At 37.3% G+C, this 23530-nt stretch overlaps 1 protein-coding gene across 5 annotated transcripts; it reads right to left on the reverse strand.

Annotated features, from left to right (window-relative positions):
• Positions 1 to 1942: 1942 nt before the first annotated feature.
• LOC103724306 lies at positions 1943 to 23205 on the reverse strand. Of its 5 annotated transcripts, none has more exons than XR_005507313.1 (3): positions 22978 to 23205; positions 21963 to 22837; positions 1943 to 1975 (listed from the first exon to the last, which is right to left on the reverse strand). XR_005507313.1 is itself a non-coding variant. In XM_026800481.2 (3 exons), the coding sequence occupies exon 3, from the start codon at positions 22732 to 22734 to the stop codon at positions 22201 to 22203; it is 534 nt and encodes a 177-aa protein (XP_026656282.2). In that variant the 5' UTR covers positions 22735 to 22739; positions 22839 to 22886; positions 22978 to 23205; the 3' UTR covers positions 21911 to 22200. The 5 variants fall into 5 exon arrangements, 4 of the variants coding, with proteins under 4 accessions (XP_026656282.2, XP_026656281.2, XP_026656280.2 ...); XM_026800481.2 differs by lacking the exon at positions 1943 to 1975 and adding an exon at positions 22839 to 22886 and having other exon boundaries at positions 21911 to 22739; XM_026800480.2 differs by lacking the exon at positions 1943 to 1975 and having other exon boundaries at positions 21911 to 22739.
• Between the last annotated feature and the right edge of the window lie 325 nt (positions 23206 to 23530).

Raw genomic sequence — 23530 nt, forward strand, 5'->3', positions numbered from 1 at the left:
AGGTAAGTACCCCCCCCTTTTTTTTTGTTCTTCTTCCTCTTCCGTTTTCTTCTTCTCCCTTTTTCCCCCTTTTTCTTGTGGAAGTCGCGCCACCACCTCTCGGCCGGCGGAGAGGTGGGGCTCGGCTGGGGCTGGCGGCCTTGAGGCCGCGTTGGTCGCCGGCACGGCAGACCCGGCGGCCCTTGGCTGCCCCTCAGTCCTAGGGCAGCCATGGCCGGGGCCTGTCACCCGCAGGCCGAGTCCGGCTGGGCTCGGCCCGGGTGGCGTTGGGCTCGGCTTGGGCCGTTCTCAGGCCGGCCCGCAGCCTGTTGGTCCGGCCCGCAGTCCGGGGGTCCGGCCCGCGGCCCTCCTCCTGTTTTTCTCTCCCGTGCCGGTCTCCTCCTCTCTGTGCCAGTCTTCTCCCCTCTGTTTCATCAGTGAAATAGAGGGGAGAATACCCCACAGAGGGGTACCTCCACCCTGTCCTTGCCTAGAGACCTACTTACAGAGCCTTACCTTGATTCGGTTGACTGAAGTTGGGCAGTATCTCCATCTCGGCAAACTCCCTCCTTCCTCTCCTAGGGCTGCAGGGTCCCTTCCGCCTCCAGCTCCAAGGCTTGGCTCTCTGGTGCAGTAGATCCAGAGGGTTAGAGGTTTAGGGAGGGTACATTCAATGCGGGGTTAGCAAATCTTAGGGGTTTTAAATACAGGGCTTATGACTTGACCCCAAAGGAGAGGCGGCGTTCTCTCCTTCCTCACTGCTCCGGGAGCCACCAGCTGCCCCTCCTCCTCAGGCCAGCTCACAGCTCATTTGCCGAGGGGGGAGGAGGTGGCAGGCTCCTGTTTTGCATGCCTGTGGGGGTTTTTCCGTTGGCCATCTGGTGGTCTTGTCTTTTCAGCCCTCAGGCGGGAGATTATTGCCATCTTGGGCCAGTGTGCCCTGCTAACCCCTCCCTGGCCCAATACTATTCAACTGGGCCCTACAGTATTGGGCCCGGTCTGTATTGGGTCCGGACATTACATCCTTCCCCCCTTAAATAAATTTCATCCTCGAAATTAGACATACCTCAGGTGGACCGATGTAGCGAGGACTCATTTTGCCGTATTGCCCGAATTGGGCAAACTACCTCGAAAAGGACATTTTTAGGTAGACAAAGTTTTCCTCCAAAAATTTTAGTTCTCATAGCTTAACAAGAATCGCCCGGTAGGGGGCCTTGATGATGGGTCCCTCTCCTAAGATCGATGGTGAATTCGATTTCTCAACCAGGGGTAATTCCGGTAATTCATCAGGGTAAATGTCTGAGTATTTCCTATTTCTTCTAACTACCTAGCAGTCAAGAGTTTAGGGTGAAACTGAAATAAATTGCTTTCTTCGACTAAGGTATTATGACAATCTTAACATATTATGATACTCTTAACTACTTATTACCCCAATTTTTTACGATTATAGTCTTGTTAAACCTAGAGCTCTGATACCACTAGATGTCACAATCATGTCCCTAGAATAGTTTTGTATAAGCCCTAACATCTTTTTGTCGCTCATTGTCTCCTATCAAAATATTTGCATCGAGCAATTTTCGTGATTGACTGATGATACAACTAATAAAATCTTTTCTTTCTTTCCAATTATGCGGAATTTCACTAAATGAGACTAAACTACCCATTTCCTTATTAAAACTTAACGTTTTTACTCATGATTAACCTATTGCTCTGATACCACTAGATGTCACTCCCCGGACCCGGATCCGTGATACGGCCGTGCTATTGCCGACTATCGCCCACAGTAGCACGCAGCCTCATACAGGGGTAACAGGTAGCCAAAAGGATTCAAACTTATATATATATTAAAAGTTTTGCAGTACAACCTTGAAGTTTGATACCAAAAATACAGAACTTCTATGCTATTCAAATGTACAAAAGTATATAAGCTTCTCCAAAAATAACGAAGCTCTGTAACAAAATAAAAACATATCTGATGGCGATCACTGGTGAGGATCTGAAAGAAAACGAAGCATAAACAGACGTGAGCTACACGGCTCAATAAGTAATCCTGCATAATCCTACCGGATCAACTAGTAGGCTAAACATGTAAATCAGATTTTGAGAAGCTGACATGCATATTTATCTAATAATCATCATGGCATAATATGTATGCAATTTAAACAAAGCAGTAGTGCAAATCACAAAAATTTTCATAAAATATGCATATGAAATCGTGCCCTCGGCATGCCGTGGTCCATTCTCTCGGATGCTACTGCGAAGTCCATTCGGCCACTGGCGGGGCCAGCTAGTCATTCTCGGCCACTAGCAAGGCCAGCGAAGTTATTCTCGGCCACTAGCAAGGCCAGCTCAGTTGCATTCGATCAGTAGCATCTTTGAGCCCATTATAGTGCCTCTTGGCTAGATAGTATTTCATTATACCAACTTGCATGCATGATTAAAATATCAGCATAATCATGGTGCATTCATGGCCATAGGTAATGAGATCATGCAAGTTACTTATCCATCATAACATATCATGCATGAATAACACTTTAAAAACTTACAAACATAGTAACATGATCCACAATAAGATTAAAATAGATTACTTACTTTCTTCACAAATCATATATTCAATTCAAATTGTATGAAAACACTGGTTCATCTTGTAAAACGTAATACAAGATCTATGATAAGATTAAGACAGATTACTTACTTTCTTCACAAATCATGTATACAATTCAAATTGTATGAAAAATACTGGTTCATCTTATAAAATGTAATACAAGATCTACGATAAGATTAAGACAGATTACTTACTTTCTTCACAAATCATGTATACAATTCAAATTGTATGAAAAATACTGGTTCATCTTATAAAATGTAATACAAGATCTACGATAAGATTAAGACAGATTACTTACAGCAATTCGTTATCCAAAGTCCTGGTGGCAAATCGTTGATTCCTAAAACTACATTATATGAATCATATTATTCTCTATTTATTATAGAATTTGGTTTATCTTATCATGGACTTGCTTGGGTCCCAACCAAGGATCTTAGCCCATTTTAATTTAGCCAATTTGAAGCCTTTGGTGTTTATTTAAAGCCATTTGGGTCCATATGGTTAATTGGGCTTTTAATGACAGGGTTGGGCCTGATTTAAGACTAAGTCCATCCTCTTTCAGCCAATTAGGCCCTCTGTCAATTTAATTAGCTTGGACTGGGCCTAATTTAAAATTAATTGGGCCTGCTGGGATTACTATTGCATAAATGGGGTTCAGACCCAGCTCAATTGGGCTTAATTTAACCCATTTCATTCAATTGGGCTCGGTTTAGTTCTTTTTGGGTTTGGATTTAGCCCAATCTACTTAATTTGGGTTCATTCAGGCTTGATTGGGTTCAGATTCAACACCAATTAGGCTTAATTGACCCATTTAACTCGATTGGGCTTGAATCAATCCTTCATCGGATTCACCCCAAATCGAATTAAAGAATTTAGGCCTAACGGGTTTCGGATCCGAACTCGGATCCGACCCGCTAGGCAGACCCGTTAAGGGTCCTTTCCAGGGGGTTTCAGAGGCTTCCGCCTCTTTCGCGCGCCCCTCTCCCTTCTTCGGCCTCTCCATCTCCCATCCGCCGGCCCCCCCTCCTTCCGCCTTCACCGAACCCTCCCCGGCCTCCTCTCCCGGTGCCTTTCTCCTTCTTCCCTCGCCGCCTTCCGGTTCTTCCCCTCCTCTCGCAGGCGGCCGGGGAGGCGAGGCTCCCGATCCACCAGCCCGGAGTGGTGCTTCCCTTTCGGGGCGGCGGCGGTGGGAGGCCGGCTCTTCCCTCTTCTCCGAAGTGGTGCCGGAGGAGAGGAGAAGAGCTGGGAGGTGGGATCGAGGCCGATCTCCTCCGGGAGGACTTCATCGGCTCCGACCACCGAGGTAAGTACCCCCCCCCCCCCTTTTTGTTCTTCTTCCTCTTCCGTTTTCTTCTTCTCCCTTTTTCCCCCTTTTTCTTGTGGAAGTCGCGCCACCACCTCTCGGCCGGCGGAGAGGTGGGGCTCGGCTGGGGCTGGCGGCCTTGAGGCCGCGTTGGTCACTGGCACGTCAGACCCGGCGGCCCTTGGCTGCCCCTTAGCCCTAGGGCAGCCATGGCCGGGGCCTGTCACCCGCAGGCCGAGTCCGGCTGGGCTCGGCCCGGGTGGCGTTGGGCTCGGCTTGGGCCGTTCTCAGGCCGGCCCGCGGCCTGTTGGTCCGGCCCGCAGTCCGTGGGTCCGGCCCGCGGCCCTCCTCCTGTTTTTCTCTCCCGTGCCGGTCTCCTCCTCTCTGTGCCAGTCTCCTCCCCTCTGTTTCATCAGTGAAACAGAGGGGGAGAATACCCCACAGAGGGGTACCTCCACCCTGTCCTTGCCTAGAGACCTACTTACAGAGCCTTACCTTGATTCGGTTGACTGGAGTTGGGCAGTATCTCCGTCTCGGCAAACTCCCTCCTTCCTCTCCTAGGGCTGCAGGGTCCCTTCCGCCTCCAGCTCCAAGGCTTGGCTCTCTGGTGCAGTAGATCCAGAGGGTTAGAGGTTTAGGGAGGGTACATTCAATTCGGGGTTAGCAAATCTCAGGGGTTTTAAATACAGGGCTTATGACTTGACCCCAAAGGAGAGTTGGCGTTCTCTCATTCCTCACTGCTCCGGGAGCCACCAGCTGCCCCTCCTCCTCAGGCCAGCTCACAGCTCATTTGCCGAGGGGGGAGGAGGTGGCGGGCTCCGGTTTTGCATGCCTGTGGGGGTTTTTCCGTTGGCCATCTGGTGGTCTTGTCTTTTCAGCCCTCAGGCGGGAGATTATTGCCATCTTGGGCCAGTGTGGCCTGCTAACCCCTCCCTGGCCCAATACTATTCAACTGGGCCCTACAGTATTGGGCCCGGTCTGTATTGGGCCCGGACATTACAATCTCAAGGTCATGTACATTATATCATCAACTCTGAAAACACTTCATGTACAAAACTTAAAATTTTAGATTGAGCGTCGAAAGATACTTGCAACCAAATTGACAGCTCGATTTTTTCTAGAGCCGAGAGTCTCTAGGATTCTCTATTGAGGGCAAAGTATGGGAACTCGGTAGATCCGTCAGCCTTTTGCATTGGTCGAGGATGCTCCTTCATCCGGAGAGAGATATGTGCCCGCACCCCGGTGATGATACTGGCGATCAGATGGGAGATCGGAAACGGTAGAGCAATCAACATTCTGGAGTACATGTGGCTATCCGAGGTTCCACTGCAGGGCTGGCCCATCCGGATCAACCACGGCTGGTTGGAGGGACGTAGAGTCAGTGATTTGTTCACTTCGGGGGAGCAGAGGTGGGACGAGGCCCACATAAGGCAGATGTTTGGGAAGCAGCTCGCTGAGCGGGTCCTATCTTTGCCGATCCCTATAGCGGAGATAGTGGATAGGAGAGTCTGGAGTATGACCGGGAGGTTTGTGGTGCGAGTCCGAAACTTATCTGGGATGGTCGGGAGACCTCTAGCTCGGTAGATTGATGGAGGATGCGCATCCATCCCCGTATAGCTCTGTTCCTCTGGAAGATGACTTGGGGGTGTTTGCCTACTAGAGGCGTGCTGGTGCGGTGGAGAGTGAGGATCCCTTCAGTCTGTATGGTATGCTCGGAGGTGGAGTCTATCTACCATGCTTTCATCGAGTGTCTGTGGGCCAGTCAAATTTGAGAGTGTGCCTTGGCCCATCCCGACCAGCGGCAGGGATGGGTGTCTATTGAGAACTTTCTGTGCTTCCTGGAAGCTTCGGTGCAGGGACCCGGGCTTGAGGAGAGGGGGACATATGCTGCCTATCTAGCCTATCACTATTGGCTGGATAGGAATGCCCGGGTCTTCGAGGATGGCAGCTCTCATCCGAGAGTGGTGGCGGATAGAGCTCTACTGCATGCGGCGGAGACTCTCAGCACTACTGAGACATCGCCTATTGGGTTGGCTAGAAAAATCTGAAGCCCTCATTTTACTCTTGTAGCATCCAGGACTGTGCTTGTTTTCTGGGTACCCCCTGCTGACCCAAAGATTGATTTAAAGATTGATTTTGATGATAACAAAACCTTGAAGTATAAATACTAATGTTTGTGTTGCAAGAAGAAAGATAATTTGTTTTGCAAGGAACATAGCAAGTTGGAAAAATACAAGAAGGCCTCAAAAGCTCTCAAGAAAAGTTGGAAGAAAGCTACACTTTATTGGCCCAAGTTTCAAGTTCAAAGGATTCAAGTTGGAGGAGCAAATTCAAAGAAAGATTCAAAAGAATAGTCCTCGAGTCGACTCCTGGAAGTCCAGAGTCGACTCTGGCACTCTGGAGTTTCAAGGAACAGTGCTCGAGTCGACTCCGGAACTTTACGAGTCGACTCCGACTGAGAACAGACAAAAAAAACAAAGAGTTGATTTTCAGTACTACAGTGCTCGAGTCGACTCCGAGATCGACTCCGAGACTGCAGGTCGACTCCAGGACTGCAAACAGACAAAAAACAGAGAGTTGATTTTCAGTGCTACAGTGCTCGAGTTGACTCCTACTTTAGCTGAGTCGACTCTAACACGCTGGGAGGCATAACGGCTAGTTTTTTTTCTCAACTCCAACGGCTCTATTTTTGTCTCTAACGGCTAGATCTTTTTTTCCACGCCATCCAAAGCTATAAAATCAAGGGGAGAGCTAGAAAAGAAGTGATGGAAGTAGGAGAGAACACTTAGGGAAGAGATTTTAAAGAGATTTCAAGAAAAACCCTCCAAAAGCACAAAAGGGTCATTCAAAGAAAAATAGAGAGAAGAAGAGCATCCAAGTGAATCCCAAAGCTTCCTCTCCAACTGTGTGCTGCCTCAGTGATCCTCTACCTCATGCCAAATCAGAAGAGGGTCAAGTAAAGAAGAAGCCGAGTTCCTTCATCTACAAATTTTTTGAGGGCTTCTTCTCTTTACTTTACTTGTTTATATTTGCTATATTTGCTAAGAAGCTTGTATTTGCTTTAAATTCTTAGTCTAATATCTTGTAACTTGATTCAATCAAGGGATTGAATCAAGGGGTTAAGGTTTGTTGGTGAGCCAAAGAAAAAACCAACGGTGTAAGGTTGTGGTTGGTGGACTGGAGAAAACCAACTGGGTTGGATTGTGAGCCCGTGAAAACAATCGATTGGTTCTAGTCGGTGAGCCTGTGAAAACCGACCGAGTTCGTTGTGATCTCGTAAAACAACAAGTTGGGTTGTGAGCTTGTAAAACAACCGGCTGTAATCTGGAGGATTATAGTGAAATTTCCAAGAGATCTTGAGGAGTGGATGTAGGTGCTGGGGTGCACCGAACCACTATACATCTTTGTGTTTGTGATGCCTTATCTCTTGTATTTCATACCTTACATTCATACTTGATTGTGTAATATCTTTAGCTTTGTTCTCTATAGAGTTATAAGTGATTGTTTAGAATTTGCTTAGCTTCCACTCCATTCTTACCATACACATAGATTGAAATTGATCATACAACTATAAGTTAATTTTAGATCAATTGCACCCTAAAGCCATAGTATAATTGCTCTAGCTTAATTTTCCACTGCTTTACTTGTAATTGCCTAGAGCTTAAGTAAATAACATCTTATCATTCCGCTGTATTCAATTCAAAGTAAAAATTAGGGAACATAATTTTTAGAAAACCCAATTCACCTCCCCTCTTGGGTTGTCACCTTGGGCAACAAGTGGTATCAGAGCAGGTGCTCTAAAATTAATTGTTGATCTTACGATCAAGAGCCAAAGATCATGACAACTCAAATGGATAGTTTTCTAGGAGAGGGACAATTAATTGATAGACCTCCACTATTTAATGGCATAAACTACACACATTGGAAAGCATGCATGCCCATTTTTATTCAATCACAAAACTATGATTTATGGAATATCATAATAAATAATCTTCACACACACTCTCAAGCTGCCAATGAAAAAGACTTAGCACAATTGAATGCTAATGCTATGAATATTCTATATTGTGCTATCCATGAATCTATATTTCATAAGATTTCTGCATGCTTATCTGCTAAAGAAATCTGGGATACTTTAAGAAATATTTATGATAAATCTCAGATTAGCTCACATGTGCTTCAATTGCATACTAACAATGAGACTGCAGAATCTTCCATATTAGCCGAGTCGACTCCCAGTTTGTCCGAGTCAACTCCTAGAGAAAAACAGTCTGAAAGGCAGAGACTCAGTCTTGGAGATCCTGTGAACGAGTTGACTCCAAGTATTTCAGAGTCGACCCCCAAGTTAGCCGAGTCGACTCCGAGGCAGAACAGTTCAAAAGACAGAGAATCATTTTTAGGCCTCTGAGAACGAGACGTCTCCCGCATATCTCGAGTCGACTCTCAAGTCAGTCGAGTCGACTCCAAGTAAACCCGAGACGACTCAAGGAAGAAAGAACAACAAAAAAATTCAAAAGCTTCCTAAAGACAAAGAAGAAGAGGAAGCAAGAAGAAAGAAAGAAAGAGATAAAAAGGAATAAAGCCTTGACCAAGGAAGAGTCAAGCAAGAAAATGAAAGCTAGGAGCAACAATGATGATATTAGCTCCAAAGAACTACAAGAGGTAACTAACTTGTGCTTTATGGCACAAGAAGATAAGGTAAAATCTGAATCTACTTTTACATCAAATGATTTTCAAGAAGAATTCCCTTATGATGAATTATTAAATGTTTTTCATGATTTGTATAGTGAATGTAGAAAATTAGCTATGAAGAATAAAAATCTCAAGAAACTAAATCTGAAAATTTAAAAAAAAAGAAATTCTAGTGATGAAATACAAGATAAACTAAATTCTGAAAATGAAAGCTTAAGGTTAAATTTAGAACAATTGATTCAAAAAAATCAGAGTTTAATTAAAGAAAATCAAAACTTAAGTAAAGAAATTAACCAATTAAAATTTTTTATTAATAAATTCACTGTAAGTTCAGAAAGATTAAAAATGATGTTTGAAAGCCAATATGTTGCTTATGATAAATCAAAACTTGGCTTGACTCTTTTACTTAACAATAAATCTCTAGAGAAAAATGTTATCGATTTACCAAGCAAACCATTAAATAAGATAATTTATTTCAAACATAAAAAAAATGGGCATAACAACTTTACCTATCGTTCTAACATAATTAAATCAAGTGGTAAAGTTATTACAATTAAACAAATTTGGGTTCCAAAAGGAACTATATGTCCTAACTCTCAAGGACCCAAGCAAGCTTGGGTACCCAAAATGAAAATATGAGGATGTAGATGTAGGTATGCCAAGATACCCATGAAACAAATAGAACTTTCATACAAATGGGTGTTCTAGACACACGTCAAAAAATAAAACTTAAAATATACTTATGAAAAGTAATTAAAAAATAATAATAATGAAATCAGTAACCCTTGCATCTCATCATTATTTTTGCTTTAGTATTTGATTAAAATATGAATTGCAAGTATTGATCAATTTTGTGATATAGAAAATACTTTTAAAAATATAATCAAATCACTTCATTTTATAGTATGCTTTACTCACTATTGGATAAGTTGCTAAATGATTAATCAATTTATTAAGAATAACTCTATGAATTCTTTATATGCTTGATTGAGAGTTTTTATCCATGGCATTATTGTTTATTGATCATAGATATGAAAATTGTACTTAGTATGCCTTTGAATATATGCACTATGAATACCAAGATTAAAGAAACCATCTTTGGCATAAAAAATCAACTCATGCTAGTATGTACTTAATCTCAAAAGACCTTGCCATTGGCTTACTTAGATTATCTTCTGAAAGGTCAAAGTTTGCTATGCATGTTAACTAAGGAAACAAACAAAAATCAATTTCTAAATCTAAAGATGTTGTTTCCATCACTAAGTTTTCATAAGCTTACATTAATTTTGTTCTTGGGACTCAAGTTGAAATATTTTCTACATTGGCACAAACTCACAAAAAGGGTTCAAATGAAAAAGGTTTGCAAACTATGAAAATAAAGAAGTATCATGGCATAGTTTTGAAAACCAATTTTGCATTAATTTGTGCACAGAAAATAATATTGAATACAATTGTTTCTGCACCAAAAACACCATAAGTAAAATAGGATTAATAGAATCCTTAAAGAAATGAAAAAGGCAATGTTGTATGATAGTCATATACTTAAATGATTTTTTGTTAAAAGCTTTCATCATTGCTTGTCATATATATGGTTTCTATTAGATCTATTTTTGATGAAAACTCCATTTGATCTTCTGAAAAATAGAAAATGATCTATTGCATATCTTTCATATTTTTCAGTAGTATATGTTATGCTTGATATGGTCTTTTGAAAATAATGCCAAATCTGATAAAGATATTTCTATCTTTGGATATCATTCATCAAGCAATGCATATAGAACATTCAATGAAAAGATTCTAGTTGTAGAAATATTAATTCATTTTATTCTTTATGAGACTAATAATTTATTATCAAGATACTAAAATCAAATTATATATGTATATGGTTAATCTTTTACATATAACAATCTGAAAACTTGTTAATAATTAAAACCAAATTGAGTTTTTCAGAAATGCACTTAATGAAGAAAAATTGATGACTACTAAAAGACTAAATCAAGAAAAGATGAAATAGATCTTGATGAAATTTTTACATGATTAGAAGTAAAGATCACCATTATCATTTGCTTGCTTTATGAGCTTTATATTCTGTCAAATGAATGTGTAGAATGCACTACTATGTGGTTATTTCTTTAGAAAAGATCTATGTAAAATAACCACCTTATTTGAAAACACTCATTACAAATATGATAAAGCAATATGTGATTTGGAACAAGCATCAAAAGCATGATATATAAAAGCTTGAGTAACTTTTTGATAAAAAGTAAGAATGATAAATCTATACATTAAAAAGAAGAATTTGTGATATCTTGCTTGCTCAAAGCATACATTGATGGCATCATTTTTGGTTCTACTAATGAAGATTTATATGGAGATTTTACAAAGCTAATGCAAAGTGAGTTTGAAATATGTATAATGAATGAATTAATATTTTCTTTCGAACTCCAAATTAAGACAAACAAGAAAGGGAATCTTCATTGACCAAAGTTAGTCTACAAGAAAACTCTTATAGAGGATTGGCATAAAGAAGGTATGTCTATGACCCCATCTTGTAGAATTTGAAAAGGATGAGCAAAGTAGATCTATTATTTTAAAGCTGTATTGAAGCATGATAGAATAATTATTTTATCATACAGCTAGTAGACCAGATTGTATGCTCATTATGTGCCCTTGTGCAAGACTTCAATCTAACTCTAATGAATCATATTTTATTGATAACAAATGAATCATAATCTGAATTTTGATAGAAACAACTGTTTAAGATAAATTGATTAAAAATTAGCTAGCATATCTTATTGATAATTATCTTAAGCAAATAGAATCTAAGCTAAATTGATTCTGAAAACAAGAAATTGATTTGACCTTGATGAATCTTCCTATTGCCTCACATGCTTGTCCTTGAACCATCTTGGTTAATGAAACTATCTCTTAAGTTCAAGTGACATGTGCTTGCTTATATTTAGGCAATCTCTTGAGTAAAGTGACTCAACATTCAATTATTGTCATATCTTATGTTGAGTCATCTAGTTAAAAAATATGTTATATGAATGTTTTGTATCTTGAAGAAACTAATAACTTTCCTTCAAGAAAGAAAAAGATTTTGTTAATAATGCACAATCCTTAAGCAAGAAAATGAGAGATTTCAGCTTGAAGGACACCTCCACATAAGATACAATAAACATTCATATGCAAACAAGAAAGGGGACATTCTTCAGCCAAAAGTTTACACATAAGAAATCTAGTAGGTATTTGACTGAAGAATGCAGAATGAATCGGTAATTTTAGATACCTCTCTCATAAATTAACTGAGCAAAGTCAATAACTTAAATCTTATTATGGCATGATTAAAGTCTTTAATTATTAATTTCTTGATATCATGTCTATATATGTATTGATTGACTTATGCTTTTAGAAATTATTTCATGGTTTGTCCAAACTAAAATATATCTTTGCCTATGTCATAACCATGAAATACACAAGTTTATGCTTAAAATTTTGATTTAAAATAACTTATGAGAAGCTATGAATCCTTGAGCATAATGAAAATGTTGTTTGCTGATATACATCTATATGATACATAAGATTATTTCTTTATTCTGCTCTTTCATGTAAATTACTTGAGAATAACAAAAAGAGAGAGAGATAAAGAAAAGAAAATGAACATTATTCAAGAGAAGTAAAATCTAAGTAAAGGCAAATACTCCGATCTTAAGAAAAAGCAAAACAAGCATAATATATTCGACACATTTGTGAGACTTGTGTGAGCATTCTTTTGGAAGGTGTAAAATCCGTAATTAATTACACTTAAACAGGGAGAGTTTGAAGTGAACATTTTAACCTTTCTATATTGCTCATCATAGGAATGGTGCCAATGGGGAGGCTAGTGGTAGTACCCGGCACTATTTGACCCAACTATTCGGTGTAGGGTATATTAGGGACGGCACAAGAGGGAGGCTAGTGATAGTACCTCGTGCCCCTTCCAACTCCACCGGATAGGGAGCAAATAGAGTATAGAGCATAAGAAAGTAAAAACGAAAAACAATATCAAAATGTTCGTTAATTGGTTAAGAAAAGAAATTCAAAAAGGAGGAAATAAATGACAAAGTAAATGAAAGTATATAAGAAGAATCAAGTCAAGTTTTAATCACTTGGAAACACACCTTAAGGATGAAATCAGTGCAAGATTATATTTAAATAGGGAAAGTTTATTTGAAAAGAATTAATTTTGATCCTTGACATGCTTATTCTTAATATTTTTACATGACTCAACACATAATATATTTTGCATGTGGCATAATATTTTTGAATTATGGATTCTCAATATTTTGTAATGCTCCATGCTTGGATAATTTGATTAAATATTTGAAATACTACATAAACTTCTTTTTGTATTATTAAAAAGAAATTTCAGATTTATCGTTCACTATCATCTTTGAAATCTGAAAGTTGAATAAATTTGTAAAAAGAAGAAGAGAAGGATATCTCTATTTAAGAAAAATGAATTGACTTTGTTTCATCCTTCGACTTGCCTAACTTTGATACACAATGTTCTAATTCGTACTAAAATTCAACATTAAATACAAAGATTCTGAAAATACTCTAATATGTTTGAAATATGTATTTTCAATCATAATGATTTAAGATGAGCTACAATGTGGAAGATACATGTCTCAAATTACAACTTTGAAAGCCTTCTTGAAAATCTTTATGAAGTTCAGAATCTGATTTTATATAAAAGCCTAAACTCAATATGATTTCTAGATAAAAACTACAGTGTAAGAAAAATAGAATAATTTTGATGTCTTGATTATTTGCCCCGATACGCATCTGAAACATACCATTTCTTATATTTAAAGTGTACTAATATTGGTCTAGATGATGTGTCTTTCAATGATCTTGATTATAAGCAAATATTTTTAAATATATGATTTTTTTTATATTAAAAAGATTTATTGTGATTCATGTATACATTGCTGAAAAACTATGATAAAGAAATTGAGTTCTATAAATATATACCTCAATGATCATCTATATGTTTTTTTTTCCCTACATTATTAAAGATTTCCATCAAAAAATATATATATTTTTAAAAAAGAGTGAATGATCTTAAGTCTAGAAACATTTCAGCTCACTCAAATGATTCTTAAAAGAAAAAAAATGTAAATGCTTTTTAAAGAAATTGAGCTTCAAATGAATCATTTTCTGATTAATATTTCTATACATTTTCTCAAATATTTAGAGGAAGCATAACTTGTTCTTGAAGGATTAAAAAGACTGATTGCTATAAATTTTGAATAAATCTAGATCACTCTACATTCTTGATATCATAGAATTTCTGTTTTTATTTACGCTTATCATTAAAATCTGAAATTCAACAAAAAGAAAAGAATGATTAAAGAAGAATGCATCTTTTGAGGGGGAGCTTAGACATATCAAGATTTTACATCTTATTCAAAAGCCACCATCATATGATGCATATCTTTTATATTTTATGGATTGATTTTGATGAACCTCCTTATATTGCATAACTTACTTTAGTTATATAATAAGCTTATACCTTGATATGAGTTCTATAAAGGTTGTCTTATCTCAAACCTTGAGTCTTATGAAAATATGTTGAAACTTATAGAACATATACTTTCCAGATTGACAATTTGAATATTTTATTGAAAATTATCTTCAAATTCTAAACTCCTAAATGGAATGTTCAATTAAGGGGGAGAAAGAAAATTTTTAGGAGGAAAGATCATATGGAACTTAATCGCATAAATCCATAACTAAAGAAGAGAGAAAGAATACTAAATGAGAAGTGATCCTAATATCCTCCAATAGGTATCATCTGAAATTTAAATATAAAAATCTTTATGATACACCATGAGGCTTGTTATTTGGTTAATATATCTTATGCATAAATCATGAACCAAATTGCAATTCAAACAGTTGATCTTAAGAGCCTCTAGCTTAATGAAAAAGGGGGAGAATAATGTGTTGAATTTTCTTGAGTATCTTTCAGAAAATCTATTTTGGAATTCACTAATGAGTCCTAATTGGCTTGCTCTTTAGAACTTCAATTTTGTGCCAATTCATATTTTTATGTATCAAATTGTGCTTATTTTTAAAAGAATAAAAGAAAGTCTTTAAAAGAACTCTAAAAGAACTTTCAAAGCTTTGCATTTTATGTATGCTATAAGATATATCATAAATTTCATGAATTCATATTTTGATATGTATGCCACAATATTTTTTTTATTATGAAAGAACTTTGAAGCCATTAAAAATTAATGATCCAACATGATGTTATATATATATTTTTTTAAAATACTCTGAAAATTAGTTCAATTGCTCTCATGTTGCTAAAATACTGAATATATTGGGCAAAAGATCTTAAATGAACAAGCTTTCATACTTATTATTAAAGAAGGGTTAGATTTCCATTCGTGCTTTCTTTGAATATCATTCTTGGTACTTCTTGAATTAACTTGAGAAAGATTCCACCTACACTTGATTTGAAAACTATCTTTGGAACCACATTCGATGTGTTCTCATTATAATTGGCTCTGATCTATGCTCATTAATCTTTTTCTAACATTATTGCCTTGAGTTATATGATTCATATTCTTGCAATAATTTGACATGCAAATCAGAGTACAATAAGAAAAAGAAATATTTGAGTATTCTTATCTTTGTGCTTAATGTTTCACTATCTTTTTGATGTTGTCAAAAAGGGGAAGAAATATCTAAGTATATGCTCATAATGCTTTATGTGTTGATTATGTTAAGTTGATTAAATCTAAAGCATTATCATGAAGTATATTTTAAAGATATATATTTTCTACTTCAAACAACTTAGCTATGCATTACTTTTAGAACACAATATATTTTATATTGCATATACTCCAAGTTTTGTCATCATCAAAAAGGGAGAGACTGATGACCCAAAGATTGATTTAAAGATTGATTTTGATGATCACAAAACCTTGAAGTATAAATACTAATGTTTGTATTGCAAGAAGAAAGATAATTTGTTTTGCAAGGAACATAGTAAGTTGGAAAAATACAAGAAGGCCTCAAAAGCTCTCAAGAAAAGTTGGAAGAAAGCTACACTTTATTGGCCCAAGTTTCAAGTTCAAAGGATTCAAGTTGGAGGAGCAAATTCAAAGAAAGATTCAAAAGAATAGTCCTCGAGTCGACTCCTGGAAGTTCAGAGTCGACTCTGGCACTCTGGAGTTTTAAGGAACAGTGCTCGAGTCGACTCCGGAACTTTACGAGTCGATTCCAACTGAGAACAGACAAAAAAAACAGAGAGTTGATTTTCAGTGCTACAGTGCTCGAGTCGACTCCGAGACTGCAGGTCGACTCTAGGACTGCAAACAGACAAAAAACAGAGAGTTGATTTTCAGTGCTACAGTGCTCGAGTTGACTCCTACTTTAACCGAGTCGACTCTAACACGCTGGGAGGCATAACGGCTAGTTTTTTTTTTCAACTCCAACGGCTCTATTTTTGTCTCTAACGGCTAGATCTTTGTTCCCACGCCATCCAAAGCTATAAAATCAAGGGAAGAGCTAGGAAAGAAGTGATGGAAGTAGGAGAGAACACTTAGGGAAGAGATTTTAAAGAGATTTCAAGAAAAACCCCCCAAAAGCACAAAAGGGCCATTCAAAGCAAAATAGAGAGAAGAAGAGCATCCAAGTGAATCCCAAAGCTTTCTCTCCAACTGTGTGCTGCCTCAGTGATCCTCTACCTCATGCCAAATCAGAAGAGGGTCAAGTAAAGAAGAAGCCGAGTTCCTTCATCTACAAATTTGTTTGAGGGATTCTTCGCTTTACTCTACTTGTTTATATTTGCTATATTTGCTTATTTAAGAAACTTGTATTTGCTTTAAATTCTTAGTCTAATATCTTGTAACTTGATTCAATCAAGGGATTGAATCAAGGGGTTAAGGTTTGTTGGTGAGCCAAAGGAAAAACCAACGGTGTAAGGTTGTGGTTGGTGGACCGGGGAAAACCAACTGGGCTGGATTGTGAGCCCGTGAAAACAATCGGTTGGTTCTAGTCGGTGAGCCTGTGAAAACCGACCGAGTTTGTTGTGATCTCGCAAAACAACAAGTTGGGTTGTGAGCTTGTAAAACAACCGGCTGTAATCTGGAGGATTATAGTAAAATTTCCAAGAGATCTTGGGGAGTGGATGTAGGTGCTGGGGTGCACCGAACCACTATACATTTTTGTGTTTGTGATGCCTTATCTCTTGTATTTCATGCCTTACATTCATACTTGATTGTGTAATATCTTTAGCTTTGTTCTCTATAGAGTTATAAGTGATTGTTTAGAATTTGCTTAGCTTCCACTCCATTCTTACCATACACATAGATTGAAATTGATCATACAACTATAAGTTAATTTTAGATCAATTGCACCCTAAAGCCATAGTATAATTGCTCTAGCTTAATTTTCCACAGCTTTACTTGTAATTGCCTAGAGCTTAAGTAAATAACATCTTATCATTCCGCTGCATTCAATTCAAAGTAAAAATTAGGGAACATAATTTTTAGAAAACCCAATTCACCCCCCCTCTTGGGTTGTCACCTTGGGCAACACCCCTCACCTCTGGCTTTCTCAAGATAAACTTTGACGACAGTGTGGGCGAGGGAGGAAGTTGTGGAGGTGTGAAATTGTTATCAGAGACCATGACGCTAGACTAGTGGCGGTGGGGTGTCGACGGATCTTCGATATGTCTGTTGTATGCGCCGAGCTTAGAGCTGCATAGGAGGGCATTACCTATGCGAGGCTGGTGCTGGGTGCGGATCGCATCCTCCTCGAGGGGGACTCTTCCACGGTGATCGAGTGGGTCCGGGTCAGGAATGTGCTGTTGGGGAGAGGTCGCTGCTCCACGACATCCACAGACTACTAGGGGAGTGCAGCTTCCATCAGGACACATATGTATACAGAGAAGCAAACAGAGCCATAGACTGGGTTGCCTCCTTTGCAGCTCACCACTCTGAAAGTTTTATCTTGGCAAACTATGTGTCATTGCTTGAGCCCTTATGTACTCTTTCATTTTTTTTTAATTTTGTTGGCCACATTCACACCCGTGTGAGCCGCCATTGTACCAAAAAAAAATCTAAATATGTACCAATTCCAAGAAAAAAACAAAACAAGACTAGTTTTTTTTACTATTATATTAATAGATTGTTTAAGTGTATCTAATCATTTTGTCAATTAAGAATGCCCATAAGATTCATCCTTAGTCAAGTTGCAAACGAAGTTCAATAGGATATTTATCAGCCTCAAATAATGGTCTTTGACCGGAAAATAATGAATAAAAGTTACAATGCTGGTAAACCGCATAAAAAAAATAGTGGTTGATTTTTTTTCTAGCTCATCTTCAGCTCTAAAATTAGATTGTTGGATCACGGAGATCGCTTATATTTTACAAACTTTGAAAGTCTACAATTATGAAAAGTTGTAACTTGTAAGAAGCATTTGTAGGGGTCCTTCGCTAGAGATAATAAAAATATCAAATATGATTTTTTAAGCTATTGATACTCACATGAATGACACTGTTTTCGCCGGGATGCTTTTATAAATCAAATTTTGCACAAAGATTTCTTTACTTTCAATTAGTTTCTTTTTCTAGGCTCTTTTTTCTTCTACCGGCACAATTATGTCTGCTTAAGAGAGTCTTTAATCCTATTCTAGGTCTACACAATGACATTTTCAAACTGACTAGGTTATTATAATTATATATAGAAAATATGATAGTGCATTTGGTTGGAAAGCAAGTAGAAGATATCTCCCCAAAGTGAGAGCATCCTACCAAATACCCAAAATTGGCACCCAGGATAGGCTTATACTATGGGAGGAATATGAGTAGGCGGTCAATGTCTCAATGATATAATTCTATCTTCTCATTTTGATGAAAGAGATTTATACCATGGAACAGAGAAAAGTTGTCTTCTCAAAATACTTTTTTTGCCCCATCCTCTCTCTGCAAAAAATAAAAAGAAGAGGGCAATTTCATCCTGAAGACAAGTTCCTAATCATCGCAAAGTCCAATATACTTCATGCACTTATCACTTTGATAGTACCTGAATAAGTTAAATCCTATTCCTTATGAATTTATTCTGTAGTCAAATATGCGCCAAGGTATATATGGTCTAAACAAAAAAAAAAAAGCATGAACTCATCCCTTTCAATAATTAAGATCTTATTTGGCAGAGCTGCTGGTAGTAGAGCTCTTAGAAGTAAAATTTTTAGAAGTAGAGCATTTATAAAAAGCTATTTGTTGTTGGTAACTACATTTCTAAAGTGTTGTAGAATTTTAACATATGTTTAGTAAACAAACTGAGAAAATACTTTTGGTATGACAAAATTACCATAAAGGATATTGCATAATATCATACAATAGAACATAATAAAAATAATATGTATTAATGCATAAATATATGATATAGTATAATATTATTGTAATGTAATATAATATTATTATAATATAGTAATATAGTATTGTATACCATAGCATAATAACTTAATATAATATTATATTATTTAACATGACATATCAATGTATTATGATATAATATAACATAATATTATATTTATAGTATAATACAATAATAAAGTAATAAAATATTATAATTATTAACATAAATTAATTTTTCATAATATTAAATTGTTTAACATAACATACTAAATGATTTAATATAACATATTAATGTATTATGATAAAATGTAATATTATATTATATTTATAGTATAATACAATAATAAAGATATAAAATATTATAATTATTCGCGTAAATTAATTTTTCATAATATAACATAATATTAAATAATTTAACATAACATATTAATGTAATGTAATATAATATTGTATTTATAGTATAATACAATAATAAAGGTATAAAATATTATAATTATTAGCATAAATTAATTTTTCATAATATAACATGATATTAAATTATTTAACATAATGTATAATGTATTATAATATAATGAATATAATATTATATTTATAGTATAATACAATAATAAAGCTATAAAATATTTTCATGATTATAAAATATTTATAGTATAATATAATATTATATTTTTTGTTGAAACTCCTGCAAATTTTCATGATAATAAAGGGACATTTTGTGTAATTGTTATATTTTATTACGGGTATTTTGGTTAGAAAAGAAAAAAAATATTATAACTCAAAACAGCTTTCCGACGGGGCCTAAAAGTGTTTTTCCGAAAAAGCTCCAAAATGGAGCTTTTCCCAAAAAGCTATTTTTAGCTTTCTGTAAAGCTAAAACAACTTTCCGAAATTTTTACTAAACAACCTATTTCATCTAAAAATATTTTTGGAGGGCCAGAAAGTACTTTTTGGCCCTCCAAAAGCTCTGCCAAACAAGCCTAATTAGATCATACAACTTCACAATACTCTGAGTCAAAGAGTGTTCCCATTAGCTAAGCCTAAGCCATTTCATGGCTAGGTCAAGAGAAGCAATAGACGCAACTCAAAACTAAATTCATATTTGAATCGTTCCCATTTGGTTTGGATTGAATGAAGTTGGATGTTTGATTTATCAATCCATCAAATTTTTGGGGCCAAATTGGATCAAAAACAAATCCAATCATAAATCAAAATAAATATGTATGAATTGATTATCTTATTATATCATAAATATACTGTTTAGAAGTCCAATACTAAGCAACATGTGGATACTGTCAGCAACCTATTCTGTATCAGAGTTGATTGATATCCATATATAAATTCTAATCAATAGAACATATTAATGACTAAAAATTTTTGACGTCCAAGAAGGGTTTCGAGCTATACAGTGTAGAACTCTTGGATTGGTTTGGCTTGTTTACGTTTGGAATGAAAACTTAGACATCCAAATACAATTTATATTTAATACAGGTGAATATTTTTTATTCAAACATAATCCAAGTAACTTCAATTTGGATTAGATCAAATTAATTGCAGTCCAAATCTAAATCGAAAGTAGGTCAATCTATATAATCTGCTTGTAGCCCTAGCTAGAGACCTACAATTTAGTTGAGGGATGATGTAATCAAGTGCATCTAGAAATTGCTATTTGTAATAAAAATAATAAATCAAAATTTTAAATAAAAGGCTTGACTTGGATGAGCATAGCATGGCTGGCTGAGCTGAGCCCGGCACATGACCAGCCCAATCTCATAAAGGCCGATTTAGAAAATTTATTTAAGCAAGAAGACTTGCATGTGGGACCCAAAAAAAAAGAGTTTTTACAACTTTAAAATAATTATCATATAGACGATAAGATTGGTTTTTATTTTATAAAATTTATTTTTTTTATAAGTTAAAAACTCCAATAGAGAGTCCATTGCAAGACCCAAAAAAGACACTAATTAGCTATTATCACTACTTGCTTTTAGAAAATTAGCGATGCTAAAAGAGCACCAGTACATTACCCATGACATTCTCCATATAATATGGTATTAGAGGATACTTTCAATTCACATGGGGTCGATTTGATTTATGTAGGATTGGAACATTCATGAAGTGCCATTTTCAATGTCACTCAGCACCATATTTGAAGCAATAAGATGTCATTTTTTTCTCTGGATACTAGATTTGGCTTACAGCAAAAGGAAAAAAGTTTTTTTTGTTAAGCACACTAATAATGATAGACAAAAACTCGTGAAACAACCTAACTAAACAGTTTGGCTTGCAGTCTTAATAACCCAAGAAATGCATTAACATCTAAATAATTATTAGATACATGGTATTATTCATCTAGGTGATCAATATGCCATCATAATTACTACCATGGAAGAACTTATCAAGCTTCCTCGCACAAGAACATATATTTTTCATTATGCTTGATGGATCACAAGCAGAGTGACATATCTTGAAGTCTAGTAGTAGAAAAAATTGCTCAACTAACAGAAAGAAAAAATTTATTTGACATGCTAAATAATTATTAACAAAAAATTCCAACAATCGATATTCAATTTAACTCTTGATTAAAGGGAAAAAATGTCCTCATGGATCCAAGTTGCATTTTTCATTTTCTAAATTGCTCATTCTCATAAATAAAATAACTTAATCAATAAAGGGATATGTTTTGAAAATATTTTACATAAAAATCATGTCATCATACATTCCATTGATGAAAGCATGATGTAACATCTGTTCTCTACTCATGCAAGCCATACATGCATCCGACCACAGTCTACCAACATGATTAACAACTTCTTACAAGCGTGGAAACTTATGGGTTTAAAAAATTAATATGGAGCCGTATGTTATGTGTACATGTATGAAGCATGATGCTGCCTAATATGGAAATGATTCATTCAATCAAAAAACATGGCAATGTTTATATGTCAAAAATTTTAAATACTTACCATCCCAAGTAGTCACAGAGTCCAAATATTTTTCTACAAGATTCTTGAACTTTTGCGAAATAAAAGATTCTGCGTCTAAGTCAAATGCCCCTGTTTTGAAAATTTAAACAACTATTACCAACTTTATAACAACAACTAAACGGCTAAGATTCTAACTAAAGAGGGATTCAAAAAAAAAAAAGCAAACAGAAAATTGGAAAGAGGCGGAAAAGAAGATGGCCTTCTCTTGTTTGTTTTGTCAAGCGCTGGAGCGCTTTCTGTACACGGTGGTGAGCGGCTGGTGGAGCACGGTGCTCCAGATGCAATCCACGCTGTCGGCGTCCCCATCGGACGGCCAGGATCCCTCTTCGCCATCCACGGGGAACGCGATCGGCCCCAGCGGCGGCGAGAGGCGGTCGCCGGGGAAGCCGATGGCGGCAGAGCACCCGTCGACGAGCGACGAGAAGAACACGTCGCGGAGATCCCGGCCGTCCGACTCCTCCTCCTCCGCCGCCGCGGCCGCCGCCGCGATCAGTCCTCCGTCCTCCTCCTTGTGCCACGGGAACTCGAACAGCCCCGGCGGGCGGTACACGTCGGAGATCTCGAAGATATCGCCCACCTCGAATGTCACGTCCGACGACGATGACTCCGATATCTCCTGCATCTTCCCCTCCTTCCTCCTTATCTCCGCCTCCACCGCGGTCCCTCCAACGATTCCCATCTCTTTCTCCGGCGCCACCATCACCACCACCACCGGCTCCTCTCTCCCTCTCTTCTTGCTCTCTCGATCCATGTCTCCTTTAAAAACAGAATTCGAAGCTAAAATTCGTAAGCAATGTTTCTAAATGAAGACATACAAGATGGAACTCAAATCGATGCTTGCGTGCAATTACTGACTGCATAAAAGGAACAACTCGATGAGAACTCCACAAATTGCTCTGAAATCTGCTAAGAAAGAAGAAATTATAGAAAAAAAATCTTTCGATGCAGAAATAGAAGAAATCTTTCTTCTTCTTTTTTCCTTTGGTGTTCTTACCTCGAATGGGTGCTGCGGCGGGGCGTGTCGTCTGCGGTTAGGGCCGAGGGCCTATATATAATGGAAAGCAAAGCGCTTGTTCGCACGCCACGCGAATCATAGGCGAACCGAAACCGCCTCAACTACTCACAAGCTCTCTCCCCTTCATCGTCACTCCACGCTTTTTACTCTCTTTCTCTTTGCCGCCTCTGGCGTCCTCCGCGGCTTCCTTCACCCCCGTACATAGCATGCCAGCTGTGGGGCTCGGGTTGTATCTAGCGCGAAAGTATGATCAGTCTTCTCTTACAATACCAACCGTTGGATCGCGTCATACACAGATCTTGAAGCGGACATCACGCCATGCAGCGATTGATGTCGCGAAATAAGGTGAATCATCAATCATTCTCTTGCGCCAAAGACACAACCCGATCCCGCTCCCTGCCTTTTCCCAAATTACCCTTCATAGAACATCAAATGACAACAAATAAAGAATCAAGAGAGAGACGTAAGGAAGGGCGAAATTGTCATCTTAGTAAGGGAGGTGCTGGCTTTCGTCACTGTTGCATGATGGGGC

Source organism: Phoenix dactylifera, unplaced genomic scaffold (assembly GCF_009389715.1).
Source record: "Phoenix dactylifera cultivar Barhee BC4 unplaced genomic scaffold, palm_55x_up_171113_PBpolish2nd_filt_p 000143F, whole genome shotgun sequence".
NCBI classification, from domain to species: domain Eukaryota; kingdom Viridiplantae; phylum Streptophyta; class Magnoliopsida; order Arecales; family Arecaceae; genus Phoenix; species Phoenix dactylifera.